Source organism: Lithobates pipiens, unplaced genomic scaffold (genome assembly GCF_037356315.1).
Source record: "Lithobates pipiens isolate NorthernLeopardFrog02 unplaced genomic scaffold, aLitPip1_a1.2 Scaffold_23, whole genome shotgun sequence".
Classification (NCBI taxonomy): domain Eukaryota; kingdom Metazoa; phylum Chordata; class Amphibia; order Anura; family Ranidae; genus Lithobates; species Lithobates pipiens.
Window position 1 is genome coordinate 44,876,824 of NW_027507785.1, and position 18,457 is coordinate 44,895,280.

The 18,457-nt window shown below is 46.9% G+C and overlaps 1 protein-coding gene across 1 annotated transcript in view; it reads left to right on the forward strand.

Moving 5' to 3' along the window:
• The first annotated feature begins 6,102 nt into the window (after positions 1 to 6,102).
• The window catches only part of DOCK3 (dedicator of cytokinesis 3), a 189,767-nt gene continuing 177,412 nt past the window's right edge, over positions 6,103 to 18,457 (forward strand). Inside the window, 1 exon segment of the mRNA XM_077451060.1 lies at positions 6,103 to 6,400. Within this exon segment, the coding sequence (XP_077307186.1) occupies positions 6,364 to 6,400 (37 nt within the window). The 5' untranslated portion in view covers positions 6,103 to 6,363.

Sequence of the window (18,457 nt, forward strand, 5' to 3'; positions counted from 1 at the left end):
GTGTCATCGCTCACCTCCCTACATGTCATCGCTCACCTCTCCATGTGTCATCACTCACCTCTCCGCGTGTCATCACTCACCTCTCCGCATGTAAACGCTCCCCTCTCCTCCTGTCATTGCTTACCTCTCCGCGTGTCATCGCTCACCTCCCTACATGTCATCGCTCACCTCTCTGCGTGTCATCGCTCACCTCTCCGCGTGTCATCACTCACCTCTCCGCGTGTAAACGCTCCCCTCTCTTCCTGTCATCGCTCACCTCTCCGTGTATCATCGCTCACTTCTCCACCTGTCACCGCTCACCTCTCCGCATGTAATCGCTCCCCTCTCCTCCTGTCATTGCTCACCTCTCCGCGTGTCATCGCTCACCTCCCTACATGTCACCGCTCACCTCTTCTGTGTCATCGCTCACCTCTTCGTGTGTCATCGTTCACCTCTCCGCGAGTAAACGCTCCCCTCTCCTCCTGTCATCGCTCACCTCTCCTCCTGTGATCGCTCACCTCCCCGCATGTAATCGCTCACTTCTCCGCCTGTCACCGCTCACCTCTCCGCATGTAATCGCTCACCTCTCCGTGTGTCTTTGCTCACCTCTCCTCCTGTCACCGCTCACCTCTCCGCATGTAATCGCTCACCTCTCCACATGTAATCGCTCACCTCTCCACGTGTCTTCGCTCACCTCTCCGCGTGTTTTCACTCACCTCTCCGCGTGTCTTCACTCACCTCTCCACGTGTCTTCGCTCACCTCTCCACATGTAATCGCTCACCTCTCCACGTGTCTTCGCTCACCTCTCCGCGTGTCTTCGCTCACCTCTCCGAGCGTCTTCGCTCACCTCTCCTCCTGTCACCGCTCACCTCTCCGCATGTAATCGCTCACCTCTCCACATGTAATAGCTCACCTCTCCACGTGTCTTCGCTCACATCTCCGTGTGTCTTCGCTCACCTCTCCGTGTGTTTTCACTCACCTTTCCGCGTGTCTTCGCTCACCTCTCCGCGTGTCTTCGCTCACCTCTCCGTGTGTCTTCGCTCACCTCTCCACGTGTCTTCGCTCACCTCTCCACATGTAATCGCTCACCTCTCCACGTGTCTTCGCTCACCTCTCCGCGTGTCTTCGCTCACCTCTCCGTGTATCTTCGCTCACCTCTCCGCGTGTCATCGCTCACCTCTCCGCCTGTCACTGCTCACCTCTCCACATGTAATCGCTCACTTCTCCGTGTGTCTTCGCTCACCTCTCCGTGTGTCTTCGCTCACCTCTCCGTGTGTCTTCGCTCACCTCAACGTGTGTCTTCACTCATGATTATGAGGATGATGATGGGGATCAGGATGATGATGAAAGGATGGAGATGATGGTGAGGGAGATAGCGATGATGATGATGATGAGGATGAGAATGATAAATAGAGATCATGATGATAGGTAGGGGTGATGGTAATGAAAAGGATGATAGGTGAGGAAAGGATGATGATAGGTAGGTAAGTAGGTAGGTAGGGATGATGATGATGATTATGATAATGATAGGAAGGGATGGGAGATGATTGTGGGGATGGGATTGATGATAAGCAGGATGATAATAATAGGTAGGGAAAATGATGATATTTATGATAATTATTAATTAGGGTTGCACCAATACAAGTATCGGTATTGGTGCCGATACCAAGTATTTGCACAAGTATCGGTACTCGTACAAATGCACCAATACCTGAAACCAATACTTTCAGGCTCGGTTTTGTGAGCTGTCAGCGGGTCTCCTCCGTGTTAAAGAAGTCCAGTAATTGGAGCTGTCCCAAAAAAAAAAAGCAGCCAAATGTTTATCAACATTGCTCAGCCCTGAAAAACTAAAATAAAAAGAAACATTGTTTCTATTTGTATATTTCTGTTTCTTCATCTGCAGATCAAACGGATGAACAAATGTTCCTCTGTTTAACCCCTTAATAACCCTTCATTTACTCTAATCAGCCTTAATTAACTCCCTATTCTTCTCCATTTAATTATTCTTTTTCTGCTTTTTTTCTTTTGTTCACGTCTATTTTATAAACGATAAACAATTAAAACGTTTTTATTTTTTTTGCTTTGTTAGTGAATATTTTTATACATATATATTAACATATATTTACACATTTCACATTGAAAAAGTGCTAAATTAAAGAAAAAATCTATTTATTTAATTTGTAAATAACTTTTTAATGCTTTGTACCATTGCTGACAGCTGAGGTTATAACAAAACAGCGGTAGGGATCGGTAATTGGTATCGGTAATTGGTATCGGTAATTGGTATCGGTAATTGGTATCTGCGAATACTAAAAAAAAAAGTATCGGTACTCATTGTAGAAAAAAATGGTATCGGTGCATTCCTAATGATAATGATAACATGTAGGGGTGATGGTAAGAATGACGATGGGTGAGGATGGGGGTGATAGTGGGCATGGGAATGATGATAAAGATGATAATTGGTAGGGATGATGGTAATGATAAAAAGTAGGGATGAGGATGATGATAGGTAGGAGTGATGATGATTATGATAGGTAGGGAAGGGGATAGTGATGATGGGTAGGGATGAGGATGATGATGATAGGCAGGGATGAGGATGATGATGATAGGTAGGGATTATGATGATGGTGATGATAGGTAGGGACGGGGATGATGATGAGTAGGAATGGGAATGATGATAGGTAGGGACGGGGATGATGATGAGTAGGAATGGGGATGATGATGAGTTGGGATGGGATAATGAGGATGATGAGTAGGGATGGGGATGATGAGGATGATAATGTGTAGGGATGAGGATGATGATGATGATGATGATGATGATAGGTAGGGATGATGAGGATGATGATAGGTAGGGATGGTGATGAGTAGGGATGGGGATGATGATGAATAGGGATGGGGATGATGATGATGATAGGTAGGGATGATGAGGATGATGATAGGTAAGGATGGGGATGATGATGAGTAGGGAGGGGGATGATGATGAATAGGGATGGGGATGATGATGAATAGGGATGGGGATGATGATGAATAGGGATGGGGATGATGATGATAGGTAAGGATGGGGATGATGATGAGTAGGGATGGGGATGATGATGAGTAGGGATGGGGATCATGATAGGCAGGGCCGTCTTTAATATTGATTGGACCCCGGGCAAAAAATTTCTTGCCCCCCCCCCCCCCCCCCATGCAATTTCGCTCTCCACCTGCTCTTAGACATACAATAAATAGCAGATAGACTTAAAATCAGTTTACTGTATCAGATCAGGCAGCAATTGCGATTGGTTGCCAGAGGTTACAGCATATCATGACTGCTTAATGACTGGTTGCTAGAGGTTACAGCACACATTACGGCTCACTGATTAGTTGCTAGAGGTTACAGCAAATGATTTCTGCTTGTTAATTGGTTGCTAGAGATTACTGTACAGTAATACTGCTCATTGATTGGTTGCTAGAGGTTACAGCACATCATCTCCTCACTGCAGGGGAGCATAATATACATATGAATGGCACTTTTATTTACATATCAATGCTGCCAGCCCCATCTATTTACTTAGTAATGCCAATGCCAGTTTTACATGTAAACACAGGGTCTGCAGGTGAGTCACTGAGATATCGGGACACAGCACAGGACTAAAACTTCAAGGGACAAGGGAATTTACACTGGCATAGTTGGCAAATATGAGGCAGCCGCTTTGGGCCCCACAACAATGACAGGGCCCAGGGCAGCTGCCCATTTTGCCCTGCCTTAAAGACGGCCCTGATGATAGGTAGGGATGATGAGGATGGTGATAGGTAGGGATGGGGATGATGATTAGTAGGGATGGGGATGATGATGAATAGGGATGGGGATGATGATAGGTAGGGATGATGAGGATGGTGATAGGTAGGGATGGGGATGATGATGAGTAGGGATGGGATAATGAGAATGATGAATAGGGATGGGGATGATGAGGATGATGATGGGTAGGGATGAGGATGATGATGAGTAGGGATGGGGATTGGGGATGATAAGGAGGGATGGGGGTGATGATGAATAGGGATGGGGATGATGATGATGATAGGTAGGGATGATGAGGATGATGATAGGTAGGGATGGGGATGGTGATGAGTAGGGATGGAGATGATGATGAATAGGGATGATGATGATAGGTAGGGATGATGAGGATGGTGATAGAAAAGGATGGGGATGATGATGAGTAGGGATGGGGATGGGGATGATGATGAATAGGGATGGGGATGATGATAGGTAGGGATGATGAGGATGGTGATAGGTAGGGATGGGGATGATGGTGAGTAGGGATGGGATAATGAGAATGATGAGTAGGGATGGGGATGATGAGGATGATGATGGGTAGGGATGAGGATGATGATGAGTAGGGATGGGGATTGGGGATGATAAGGAGGGATGGGGATGATGATGAATAGGGATGGGGATGATGATGATGATAGGTAGGGATGATGAGGATGATGATAGGTAGGGATGGGTATGGTGATGAGTAGGGATGGAGATGATGATGAATAGGGATGATGATGATAGGTAGGGATGATGAGGATGGTGATAGGTAGGGATGGGGATGATGATGAGTAGGGATGGGGATGATGATTAGTAGGGATGGGGATGATGATGAATAGGGATGGGGATGATGATAGGTAGGGATGATGAGGATGGTGATAGGTAGGGATGGGGATGATGATGAGTAGGGATGGGATAATGAGAATGATGAGTAGGGATGATAGGTAGGGATGATGAGGATGATGATAGGTAGGGATGGGGATGGTGATGAGTAGGGATGGAGATGATGATGAATAGGGATGATGATGATAGGTAGGGATGATGAGGATGGTGATAGGTAGGGATGGGGATGATGATGAGTAGGGATGGGGATGATGATTAGTAGGGATGGGGATGATGATGAATAGGGATGGGGATGATGATAGGTAGGGATGATGAGGATGGTGAGTAGGGATGGGATAATGAGAATGATGAGTAGGGATGGGGATGATGATAGGTAGAGATGATGAGGATGGTGATAGGTAGGGATGGGGATGATGATGAGTAGGGATGGGGATGATGATGAATAGGGATGGGGATGATGATAGGTAGGGATGATGAGGATGGTGATAGGTAGGGATGGGGATGATGATGAGTAGGGATAGTGATGATGATGATGATGAGTAGGGATGATGATGATGGTGATGATGATGAGTAGGGATGGTGATGATGATGATGAGTAGGGATGATGATGGTGATGAGTAGGGATGGTGATGACGATTATGAGTAGGGATGATGATGATGAGTGGGGATGATGATGGTGATGATGAGTAGGGATGGTGATGATGATGATGAGTAGGGATGATGATGGTGATGAGTAGGGATGGTGATGACGATTATGAGTAGGGATGATGATGAGTAGGGATGATGATGATGGTGATGATGATGAGTAGGGATGGTGATGATGATGATGAGTAGGGATGATGATGGTGATGAGTAGGGATGGTGATGACGATTATGAGTAGGGATGATGATGATGATGAGTGGGGATGATGATGGTGATGATGATGAGTAGGGATGGTGATGATGATGATGAGTAGGAATGATGATGGTGATGAGTAGGGATGGTGATGACGATTATGAGTAGGGATGATGATGAGTAGGGATGATGATGATGGTGATGATGATGAGTAGGGATGGTGATGATGATGATGAGTAGGGATGATGATGGTGATGAGTAGGGATGGTGATGACGATTATGAGTAGGGATGATGATGATGATGAGTGGGGATGATGATGGTGATGATGATGAGTAGGGATGGTGATGATGATGATGAGTAGGGATGATGATGGTGATGAGTAGGGATGGTGATGACGATTATGAGTAGGGATGATGATGAGTAGGGATGATGATGATGGTGATGATGATGAGTAGGGATGGTGATGATGATGATGAGTAGGGATGATGATGGTGATGAGTAGGGATGGTGATGACGATTATGAGTAGGGATGATGATGATGAGTGGGGATGATGATGGTGATGATGATGAGTAGGGATGGTGATGACGATGATGAGTAGGGATGATGATGATGAGGATGATGCGGATCTCGGAGTGGTGCTGATGTTGGAGTCCTCCTCCCCCTCCCCCTCTCTCTCTCCTCCTCTCCCGATTCCTCTCTCTGCCTCCATCCAGTGTACAGCGGGAGCTGTTGGGGCCCCTGACAGCGACATGCTGCTCTCCCGGGGCCCCCCGGCGCCACATGGGCCCCAATCCCAGCCAGGCATCAGCCGAGGAGGGATCTGCTGAACCGCCGGAGAGCTGACAGCCGATGAGCCGGGCGCCGCCGGGTGAGGGGCGCAGCCGGTGACCCGGAATCGGGTGTCGGGAGAATGTGGATCCCAACCGAGGACGAGAAATACGGAGTGGGTGAGTGTGAGACTCTACGTGACCCGAATATACAACCTACCGACCTCCGACACCGCGACACAGCCTGCTATATGTACCCAACACCCTATACAGTACACCCTACATAGGGTACGGCACAACCTCCTATATACACACAGCACACCCTACACAGAGTACAACACAACCCGACAAAACACAACACCCTATACAATACAACTTCCTATATACGGAGTATAACACAACCCCCTATAAATGACACCCCACAGATACAACACAACTCAGTATACATTAAACATAAACATATATAAAGGATACAACACAACATAACACAACCTCCTATGCGTTCCACTGTAACAAAATTCTATAAATAGTGCTCAATACAACACAACACTCTATAAATGACACCACAGCACAACACACAGCCCTCCAACACCGCACAGCCTGCAACACAACAACACAACCCATATACACCATAACATAAATAGATATACAGAGTACAGCATAACACAAACCTATATGGGATACAACACAACCTCTATGCAAGACACTATACCATATAGAGCTATATATAGAGTCCAACACACCACACAGCTCTCCAACACCACACAGCACACTCTATAAACCCAACACAACCCTTATACATTACACTATGACCTTTATATAGAGTACAACACAGCCCCCATACATTACACTATAACACAGAACTATATATAGGGTACAACACACGGCCCTCTGGCACCACAAAGCACACTCTGTAAACCCCCTATATGTTACGCCATAATAAACTGTATATAGAGTACAACACAATGCAAACCTTTTATGTTACACCATGACATCAACCTATATATAGGCTACAACACAACCTCCTATGGAGCTCACAGCATCTCCCTATACACTGCAACCCTCTCTACATCACACAGCACACTCTACAACCCCCTGTACACCACAACATAACTCTCTATACTGTGTACACTACAACCCCCCATATACTGTAATACAATCTCTGTACATTACACCATAGCCTATATATGGACTACAGCACAACCCCTATACATTACACCATGACACCAACCTATATGTAGGGTAGAACACAACACACTGCACAGGATACTCTGCAACCCCCACATACACTGCAACACAGCCCCTTACATTATACCATGACATAAACCTATATATAGGATACAACACAACCTCTCCCTATACATACCTATACATAACAAGCCCTGTACATCACACAGCACACTCTACAACCCCTGTACATCACACAGCACACTCTACAACCCCTGTACATCACACAGCACACTCTACAACCCCTGTACATCACACATCACATGCTACAACCCCTATACATCACAACATAACCCTCTATAGAGGGTACACTACAACCCCCTGTACAGCACAACACCTTACAACTCTCTACACTACAAACACATATACATGGGGTCTTTTATACAACACCACCCCCGACATCCTCTATTCACCATAACACCAACCTATATAGGGTACATCACAATCCTCTATACACAACATCCTCCTATACACAACACATACAGCTCTACACACTGCATGACCTTCTGTACACCACAGCTACCTATCTGGTGCACAACACAATATTCTATACAATATACAGCATCCCTCAATACAACACAACTCCCTGTACATTACACAACACGTCTCTATACACCACAGCACAACTCCCTATACACGGTACTGTGCTCACACTGCACCACAATCCTTATACTGTGCGCACACTATAGGAAAACTTAGTATTGTGTGCTACACACACTCCTGATATACACAAAGCACATAACAAATAGTGCCACAAATGTATAAATAATAATAAAAAATAATAATGTTTAAGCATTGTATACACATGTAGCCAGCGCACAGCTCCATATATATAAAGTGACCCCCCGCCCCTGGAACTGTGCGACACACACACACACACTGTACATACATGACTGTGCTCTGTGGTCCCGCTGCCCAACCTGTGGACCTTTGGCACTTTTTGTGCTGCCCTCGGGGGGCCCCTTTTATTTCTTACACACTGTCACTTTTTCTTATGCTGTTCATCTCTCTTCTCTCTTTATGTTTTTATATTGGATGTTACTGAGAGGAATATAAATTGTGATACAAATAATAGAGAAGGGGGTTTATGGAATACAAATGTGGGATCATTGATTTGTACACAGCCTGGAATAGCACTCTCCTATAATGTGTTTCCAATCTCTGACCATCTCCTGTACTATGTCTGCAGTCTCTGACCATCTCCTGTACTATGTCTGCAGTCTCTGACCATCTCCTGTAATATGTCTGCAGTCTCTGACCATCTCCTGCAGGATGTCTGCAGTCTCTGATTGTCTCCTGTAGTTTGTCTGCAGTCTCTGATCATCTCCTGTATTATGTCTGCCGTCTCTCACCATCTCCTGTATTATGTCTGCAGTCTCTGATCATCTCCTGTAGTATGTCTGCAGTCTCTGATTATCTCCTGTACTATATCTGCAGTCTCTGACCATCTCCTGTAGTTTGTCTGCAGTCTCTGATTATCTCCTGTAGTATGTCTGCAGTCTCTGACTATCTCCTGTACTATGTCTGCAGTCTCTGACCATCTCCTGTAGTTTGTCTGCAGTCTCTGATTATCTCCTGTAGTATGTCTGCAGTCTCTGACCATCTCCTGTACTATGTCTGCAGTCTCTGACCATCTCCTGTACTATGTCTGCAGTCTCTGACCATCTCCTATAGTATATCTGCAGTCTCTGACCATCTTCTGTAGTATATCTGCAGTCTCCTACCATCTCCTGTAGTATGTCTGCAGTCTCTGACCATTTCCTGTAGTATATCTGCAGTCTCTGACCATCTCCTGTAGTATGTCTTCAGTCTCTGACCATGTCCTGTGGTATGTCTGCAGTCTCTGACCATCTCCTGTAGTATGTCTGCAGTCTCTGACCATCTCCTGTAGTATGTCTGCAGTCTCTGACCATCTTCTATAGTATGTCTGAAGTTTCTGACAACTTTCTATAGTATTACTTTCATGAAATATTATCTGTGAAATGATCTCCTACCTGGTACAGGCGGTGGAAAACTCGGTGTGTAAAGACTTTATTGGTTAGGATTGTGGTATACAGCCACCGCAATCCAGGGATAGGATCTCTCGGCGAATATAGGTTCTCCTTCAAGTCCTCATAGGAGACATCATTAGAATGTTTGTCTGTGGGGGCTGGGTATAGGAAGCTATGTGGAATATTGCATCTGGCCCAAAGGGGCACCTGTGGGGGCCAGGTATGAGAAGCTATGTGGAGTATAGTGTCTGGCCCCAGGGGGCATCTGTGGGGGCCGGGTATAGGAAGCTTGGTGGAGTATATTGTCTGGCTCCAGGGGACATCTGTGGGGGCCGGGTATGAGAAGCTATGTGGAGTATAGTGTCTGGCCCCAGGGGGCATCTGTGGAGGCCCGGTATAGGAAGCTTGGTGGAGTATAGTGTCTGGCCTCAGGGGGCATCTGTGGGGGCTGGGTATAGGAAGCTTGGTGGAGTATAGTGTCTGGCCTCAGGGGGCATCTGTGGGGGCTGGGTATAGGAAGCTTGGTGGAGTATATTGTCTGGCTCCAGGGGGCATCTGTGGGGGCTGGGTATAGGAAGCTTGGTGGAGTATATTGTCTGGCTCCAGGGGGCATCTGTGGGGGCCGGGTATAGGAAGCTTGGTGGAGTATATTGTCTGGCTCCAGGGGGCATCTGTGGGGGCTGGGTATAGGAAGCTTGGTGGAGTATATTGTCTGGCTCCAGGGGGCATCTGTGGGGGCCGGGTATAGGAAGCTTGGTGGAGTATATTGTCTGGCTCCAGGGGACATCTGTGGGGGCTGGGTATAGGAAGCTTGGTGGAGTATAGTGTCTGGCCCCAGGGGGCATCTGTGGAGGCCCGGTATAGGAAGCTTGGTGGAGTATATTGTCTGGCTCCAGGGGACATCTGTGGGGGCCGGGTATGAGAAGCTATGTGGAGTATAGTGTCTGGCCCCAGGGGGCATCTGTGGAGGCCCGGTATAGGAAGCTTGGTGGAGTATAGTGTCTGGCCTCAGGGGGCATCTGTGGGGGCTGGGTATAGGAAGCTTGGTGGAGTATAGTGTCTGGCCTCAGGGGGCATCTGTGGGGGCTGGGTATAGGAAGCTTGGTGGAGTATATTGTCTGGCTCCAGGGGGCATCTGTGGGGGCTGGGTATAGGAAGCTTGGTGGAGTATATTGTCTGGCTCCAGGGGGCATCTGTGGGGGCCGGGTATAGGAAGCTTGGTGGAGTATATTGTCTGGCTCCAGGGGGCATCTGTGGGGGCTGGGTATAGGAAGCTTGGTGGAGTATATTGTCTGGCTCCAGGGGGCATCTGTGGGGGCCGGGTATAGGAAGCTTGGTGGAGTATATTGTCTGGCTCCAGGGGACATCTGTGGGGGCTGGGTATAGGAAGCTTGGTGGAGTATAGTGTCTGGCCCCAGGGGGCATCTGTGGAGGCCCGGTATAGGAAGCTTGGTGGAGTATATTGTCTGGCTCCAGGGGACATCTGTGGGGGCCGGGTATGAGAAGCTATGTGGAGTATAGTGTCTGGCCCCAGGGGGCATCTGTGGAGGCCCGGTATAGGAAGCTTGGTGGAGTATAGTGTCTGGCCTCAGGGGGCATCTGTGGGGGCTGGGTATAGGAAGCTTGGTGGAGTATAGTGTCTGGCCTCAGGGGGCATCTGTGGGGGCTGGGTATAGGAAGCTTGGTGGAGTATATTGTCTGGCTCCAGGGGGCATCTGTGGGGGCCGGGTATAGGAAGCTTGGTGGAGTATATTGTCTGGCTCCAGGGGGCATCTGTGGGGGCCGGGTATAGGAAGCTTGGTGGAGTATATTGTCTGGCTCCAGGGGGCATCTGTGGGGGCTGGGTATAGGAAGCTTGGTGGAACATAGTGCTTGTCCCCAGTGCCGTGGTTAGAATGGTGATATCCAGCCAACACGTTCCGGAGAATATGGGTTCTCCTTTATCAAGGCCTGATAGAAGACATCATTAGAATGTGTGCCTGTGGGGGCCAGATATAGGAAGCTGTGTCTGGCCCCAGCGGCACCTGTGGGGGTCGAGTAAGAGAAGCTAAGTGCAGTATAGTGTTTGACAATGGGGGCATCTGTGGGGGGCAGGTAATTGAAGCTTCATGGAGTATCATGTCTGACCCCAGGGACCAACTTTGGAGGCAGGTAAAGGAAGCTTTGTGGAGTATCATGTCTGGCCCCAAGGGCACTTGTGGGGGCCGGGTATAGGAAGCTTGGTTAAATATAGTGGCTGGCCCCATTGGTTGAGGTGATATATGACCAACATGTTTCAGGGAATGTGGGTTCCCCTTCTTCAAGACCTTAGAGAAGACATCAGTAGAATGTGTGCCTGTGGGAGCCAGGTATAAGAAGTATAGAGTCTGCCTCCAGCAGCTACTATGGGGGCCGGGTATAGGAAACTATGTGGAGTATCATGTCTTGCCCTGGGGGGGGGGGGGGCAACTGTGGGGGTCTGGTATAGGAAGCTCAGTGGAATTTAATTTCCAGGCCCCAGTGCCATGGATTCCTTTTCTTCTAGGTCTGAGAGAAGACATTATTAGAATGTGGGCCTGTGCAGCTATGTGGTGCATAAGGGACACCAGTGGGAGGCCAGGTATAGGAAATTCAATAGAGTATAATGTCTGACCAGAGGGGTAAATGAGGGGGCTGGATATTGGAAGCTACATGGAGTATGGTGTCTGGCTTCAGCAGTGCCTATAGGGGCCGAGTATGGGAAACAACATGAATATCATGGCTGGCCCCACGGGCACCTGTGTGGGTCCGGTATAGGATGCTCAGCGGAGTATAACGTCCAGCCTCAGTGCCGTGGTTAGATTGGTGATATATGGCCAACATGTTTCGAGGAATATGGGTTCCTCTTCTTCAAGGCCTGAGAGAAGACATCATTAGAATGTGTGCCTGTGAAGCTGTGTGGAGTATCATGTCTGGCATCGGGGGCCCCTGTGGGGGCCAGGTATAGAAAACTCAGTAGAGTATAATGTCCAGCCCCAGTGCCGTGGTTAGATTGGTGATATATGCCCAACATGTTTCGAGGAATATGGGTTCCCCTTCTTCAAGGCCTGAGAGAAGACATCATTAGAATGTGTGCCTGTGAAGCTATGTTGAGTATCATGTCTGGCCTTGGGGACCCCTGTCGTAGCCAGGTATAGGAAGCTTGGTGGAGTATAATGTCCAGACCCAGTGCCATGGTTAGATTGGTGATCTATGGCCAACATGTTTCGAGGAATATGGGTTCCTCTTCTTCAAGGCCTGAGAGAAGACATCATTAGAATGTGTGCCTGTGAAGCTGTGTGGAGTATCATGTCTGGCATCGGGGGCCCCTGTGGGGGCCAGGTATAGAAAGCTCAGTAGAGTATAATGTCCAGCCCCAGTGCCGTGGTTAGATTGGTGATATATGGCCAACATGTTTCGAGGAATATGGGTTCCCCTTCTTCAAGGCCTGAGAGAAGATATCATTAGAATGTGTGCCTGTGAAGCTATGTTGAGTATCATGTCTGGCCTTGGGGACCCCTGTCGTAGCCAGGTATAGGAAGCTCGGTGGAGTATAATGTCCAGACCCAGTGCCATGGTTAGATTGGTGATCTATGGCCAACATGTTTCGGGGAATATGGATTCCCCTTCTTCGAGGCCTGAGAGAAGACATGGGGGTACGACTTGTCATGCGACTTTGCAGTCCCAAGTTGCAGGACAAGTCTCACAAGTGGAAACCGAGCCTCAGTGTGAACGAGGGCTTAGCGGCATTATCCGGGGCTCGGACAAAGGCCTGGGCCATGGACACAGGAAATAGGAAGCAATCCAGGAAGACGGAACATAAAGTGATACAATGAATCAGAATAGCTGTCAGGGGATTCGGGAAGGATTGGAAACTCTGTCAGTTTTTTATTTTATGTCCCCATGTCCTGGAGACACAACAGCAAGTAAGGGAGAAATCCCTTCTTAGAAACCAGCACCAGTGTCTCCATTGGCAAGATTTAACCTCACTTCCTGTTTCGGTGACAACTGTTAAAGTTGGATTTCGCATCACTTCCTGTCCTGGTGATAAAGGATAATAGAGGGGGGGGGGGGGGGGGGGGAATCCACACTATATCTGAAGCCGGCTTAAAGCAGCACTCTGTAGGATGAAGATAACAGCACTGTCCAGGTTACAGCCCTTCCAGCATTTCATAAACCCAGATGAAGGGAGCTAACTTGGAATTCCTGAAACACGTTGGATTTTATTCTGAATGCATGAATAAACTTTATGCAAACGCAAACAATAAGAACAGCGCCCTCCTCTGAATATCTTCATACTCCTGGAGACAAGAGTCACGTTGGTTGGGGAGACTACTTCTTAAAGTGTATCTAAACCCACCAACAAGATGTCCCAAATTTCATCCTACCGATCCCTAGATGAGGCGTTTTCCTGTTTCAAGCTTTGTTGTCTTTATTTCCACCCGGGGATCCTGCCGGTAACACACTTCCTGTCCTAGGGTGACAACGCTTCACTTTACTGTATCTATGGAGAAGCAACGTTGTCACCCTAGGACAGGACACCCCAACCATGGAAGCTCAGCATCACATGGGGGCGTTACCTATGCAAATACAGCCTGCTTAGGAACGCCCACTCCTCCAGACTGACCCCACCTACGGCATATTAAGATTTACATATCTCCTCCCACTGCTTACATCAGGGCTGAGGGCTCTTGAGATTACTGGTTTCAGGAAGCTATGTACCGCCCCCTGCTGGCTCCTCCCACCCACTATGATCTGCGTGTAGTGCATAAAGAACTTTTGGGCTTTTTCTTAATAAAAATATTGGCATAATATATATATATATATATATATATATATATATATATATATACAAAAAAAAGAAATAATATTATAAATAAATTAATAATAATAATAAAAATATAATATAAATAATATAAATAATAAAATAAAATAAAAATAAAATATATTTGCATATAAAAATAAAAATAAAATAAACAATAATATAAATAAATTAATAATAATGATAAAAAACAAATAAATATAATAAAGTAATATAAATAATAAAATAAAAATAAAATATTTGTGCATATAAAAATACAAAATAGAAAATAAAATAAATAATAATATAAATAAATCAATAATAATAATAATAAAAATATATAATAAAATAATATAAATAATACAATTCAAATATTTGCATATAAAAATAATAATAAAAGTAATAATAATATAAATAGATCAATAATAATAATAATAATAATAAAATAAATAATAACATAATATCATTAATAAAATAAAATAAACATATTTGCATTTAAAAATAAAAATAAAATAAATAATATAAATAAATAAATACATAAACAAATAATACTAATAAAAAAATATAATAAAATTATATAAATAATAAAATAAAAATATTTGCAAAAAAAAAAAAAAAAAACTTCTGAATTTAGATAATTATGTGGCCCCAAGAAATGTTGATGGAGGAAACTCACCAGTTTTTCTTCTCCTTTAATATTAGTACCCCCAAAGTGTGGAACGAGCTCCGCATTTCTGGAATATAACCCCCCGCAGTTCGAGATGACTTTTCCAGATCCCTTCAGCGCTTTTCTCAGTGTGCGCTGTAATTGGCAGAAGTTCTTTTTCTATTCCTATGTATGAAGTGGTCGGCCTCAGTGGACGGTAATCACACGGCGAGCTCTCAGCGTGAATGCGGCGATTATACAGACAAGATTGGGTCTGTTCCTTCCCCACGCCAAGAACGCAGTTTATTGCCAGCCGTGCGAAGGAAATTGGTAAGATTGGTAAACTCCACCTGAGTGCCAATGTTTGTTTTTTTGACCTTCTGAATCTCTCCAGTAACCTGAAATATACCTTGTGAAACTACAAGTCCCAGCATGAAAGTGGGCCCAGCAACTGCATGCTAAGTGCAGCACGTATCAGTGTCACCCTTCCAGGTATTTACTACCTCTCACAGAGATCACAGTGCTCCCCCCTGACAATGACTTCATCTGCTTTTCTCTCCTGGAAGCCAATGCCATCTTTGTTCAGGCATCATCCAAGGTCATCATCTACATCCTGGACTGAGATGCCAGCTCAGAAATGAGACAATCATGTAAATTCTTCAGAGTTGTTGGCTGTGTTCACAAATGTCTGACACAGTTCAGCCCCTTGCTTCAGTCCCTCACCTTGTGACTTGATATAAAGTTACAATGTACAGTCTGATCACTGGGGGAGGGAAGACTGAGGAAATGCTTCCTTCTGCCTGCAGAAGATTGATGACATCATCTCAGCCTAGGCAAAGTCACTGATTGGAGGTCAAGGACAACTTTTTAATAATAAAACATGAGCCTGTATATTGTGTACAGTAGCAGGGAATGGAGATTTCCTCCACTAGTCTTCAGCCCTCACTGGTTGTTCCATAAGGAATGTGGCGCACAGAGCAACCCTGGTGTACCCGGTGAGCTGTTCATTCTTCCACCTATGCCCATCCCTCAGATCTTGCCCGACCCAGAACCTTCTGCTAAGGTATGGGCTACTAGACCTGACCACTGCATGTCCACCAGTAAAGAGCACCTGTCACCTCCACCTCTGTATATTCCTTGAGTGAGATCTCAGTGCCATGGGCCATGTGCTGTTACAACCACCTTATGCTTTTAGATGGCCTTGCCCACATTCAAGTGTCTGAACCCCTCCTGTTGAATTTTTTCTATTATATAAAAATAACATGAGTGCAGCAGGGATGGTGGGAGACCCTCATAATGGGCACAATGAGTGTACAGACCCGGGAACTCAGCACAGGGATGGTGGGGACCCCTCATAGTGGGCACAGCGGGTGTACAGACCCCGGAACTCAGCACAGGGATGGTGGGAACCCCTCATAATGGGCACAGCGGGTGTACAGACCCAGGAACTCAGCACAGGGATGGTGGGAACCCCTCATAATGGGCACAGCGGGTGTACAGACCCCGGAACTCAGCACAGGGATGGTGGGAGCCCCTCATAATGGGCACAGCAGGTGTACAGACCCTAGAACTCAGCACAGGGATGGTGGGAACCCCTCATAATGGGCACAGCAGGTGTACAGACCCGGGAACTCAGCACAGGGATGGTGGGAACCCCTCATAATGGGCACAGCGGGTGTACAGACCCTAGAACTCAGCACGGGGATGGTGGGAACCCCTCATAATGGGCACAGCAGGTGTACAGACCCGGGAACTCAGCACAGGGATTGTGGGAACCCCTCATAATGGGCACAGCGGGTGTACAGACCCGGGAACTCAGCACAGGGATGGTGGGAACCCCTCATAATGGGCACAGCGGGTGTACAGACCCGGGAACTCAGCACAGAGATGGTGGGAACCCCTCATAATGGGCACAGCGGGTGTACAGACCCGGGAACTCAGCACAGAGATGATGGTAACCCCTCATAATGGGCACAGCGGGTGTACAGACCCGGGAACTCAGCACAGGGATGGTGGGAACCCCTCATAATGGGCACAGCGGGTGTACAGACCCGGGAATTCAGCACAGGGATGGTGGGAACCCCTCATAATGGGCACAGCGGGTGTACAGACCCAGGAACTCAGCACAGGGATGGTGGGAACCCCTCATAATGGGCACAGCGGGTGTACAGACCTGGGAACTCAATGATGAGATCCTTCAAAAACTGAAACATCATTAAAGTGTATCTGTAAACAAAGCTCCTGTTTTGGTGCCACTTGTAACATATTGGACCACTTCCTGTGTCGGTGACACCAGAACAGATTAAGAGGGTGAATCTCCCCAGCTGGGAGACATAGACAGTAATAAAAACCTTTACCATCTAAAACAAAAAAATATCCATTTATATTCCCATCATGCTGAGTTGACGCGTTTCTGCGGTCCTGAATGTGGAGTATATTTCAGATGCCTGTAGATCTATGTTGGGATTCGGGAACGGGGGGCATGCGGGGTTCTGCCGCGGTTCATCTCCGGGGCTTTGGTCATATATATAGTAACCATGCCGGAGATTACAGAGGATAGCAGGATCTGTGCCCCCCTCCCCCCTGTCCCGTCTGGGCCGTGACCTCACAATATGCTTCTCATTGGTGATTTCACTTGTGTCTCCGGGAGGGAAGTGTCTGCGCTGCCTTGGCCTTTCCTTCTGATTGCACAGACGGGGATTCAGGGTATTATTACTCCAGATGCCAGACAGAGATTTGGGCACAGAACGCACGGGGGGGGGGGGGGGGGGTTGGGGTCTGCATCTGTCACTAGAGATTTCGGTGGTCTTCATATTAATCTCTTCCATTACAAATTTGCTGCAACAAATTGGCTCGGAGGCACTCCGGACCCATTCGCTGCGTCTCAGTGCAGAGATATTAATGTCCCGTGATTTGGGGGGGGGGGGGGGGGTCTACTTAATTTACGTTACAACCAAAAAGTGATTTTTTTTTTTTGTCTCTAGGCTGGCATAGATCTGTATGATTACACACATATATCCAGACATTTGGGGCTCATTCACACGATCGTGCTGCGGTTATGCAGCGCACTACAAGGCACGTTATACACATTGACGCAAAGCAGTGCCATTTATTCTAAACAGCTGAAAAATGGGCATTGGGCAAAATTCTGGGCCTGTTGTGGGGCATCGGGCAGCCCAAGCATTTAATGCACCACAGCGGACTGGGCGGGTGTACATGCAGGGCCGTCTTTAAGGCAGGGCAAAAGGGGCAGCTGCCCTGGGCCCCTGTCATTGTTGTGGGGCCCAAACCAGCTGCCTCATACTTGCCAACTATCTCAGTTTAAATTCCCTTGTCCAGTGAAGATTTAGTCCTGTGCTGTGTCCCGATATCTCAGTGTGAAGTGCTGCTATTAATGCTGCCCAGCTCTGCCCTATTGTGACTCACCTGCAGACCCTGTGTTTACATGTAATAACCGGTATTCATATGTAAATAGCGGAGACATTACTATATAAATAGCTGATATGTAAATAAAGGTGGCAGTCATATGTATATCATGCCCCCTGCAGTGAGGAGACAATGTGCTGTAACGTCTA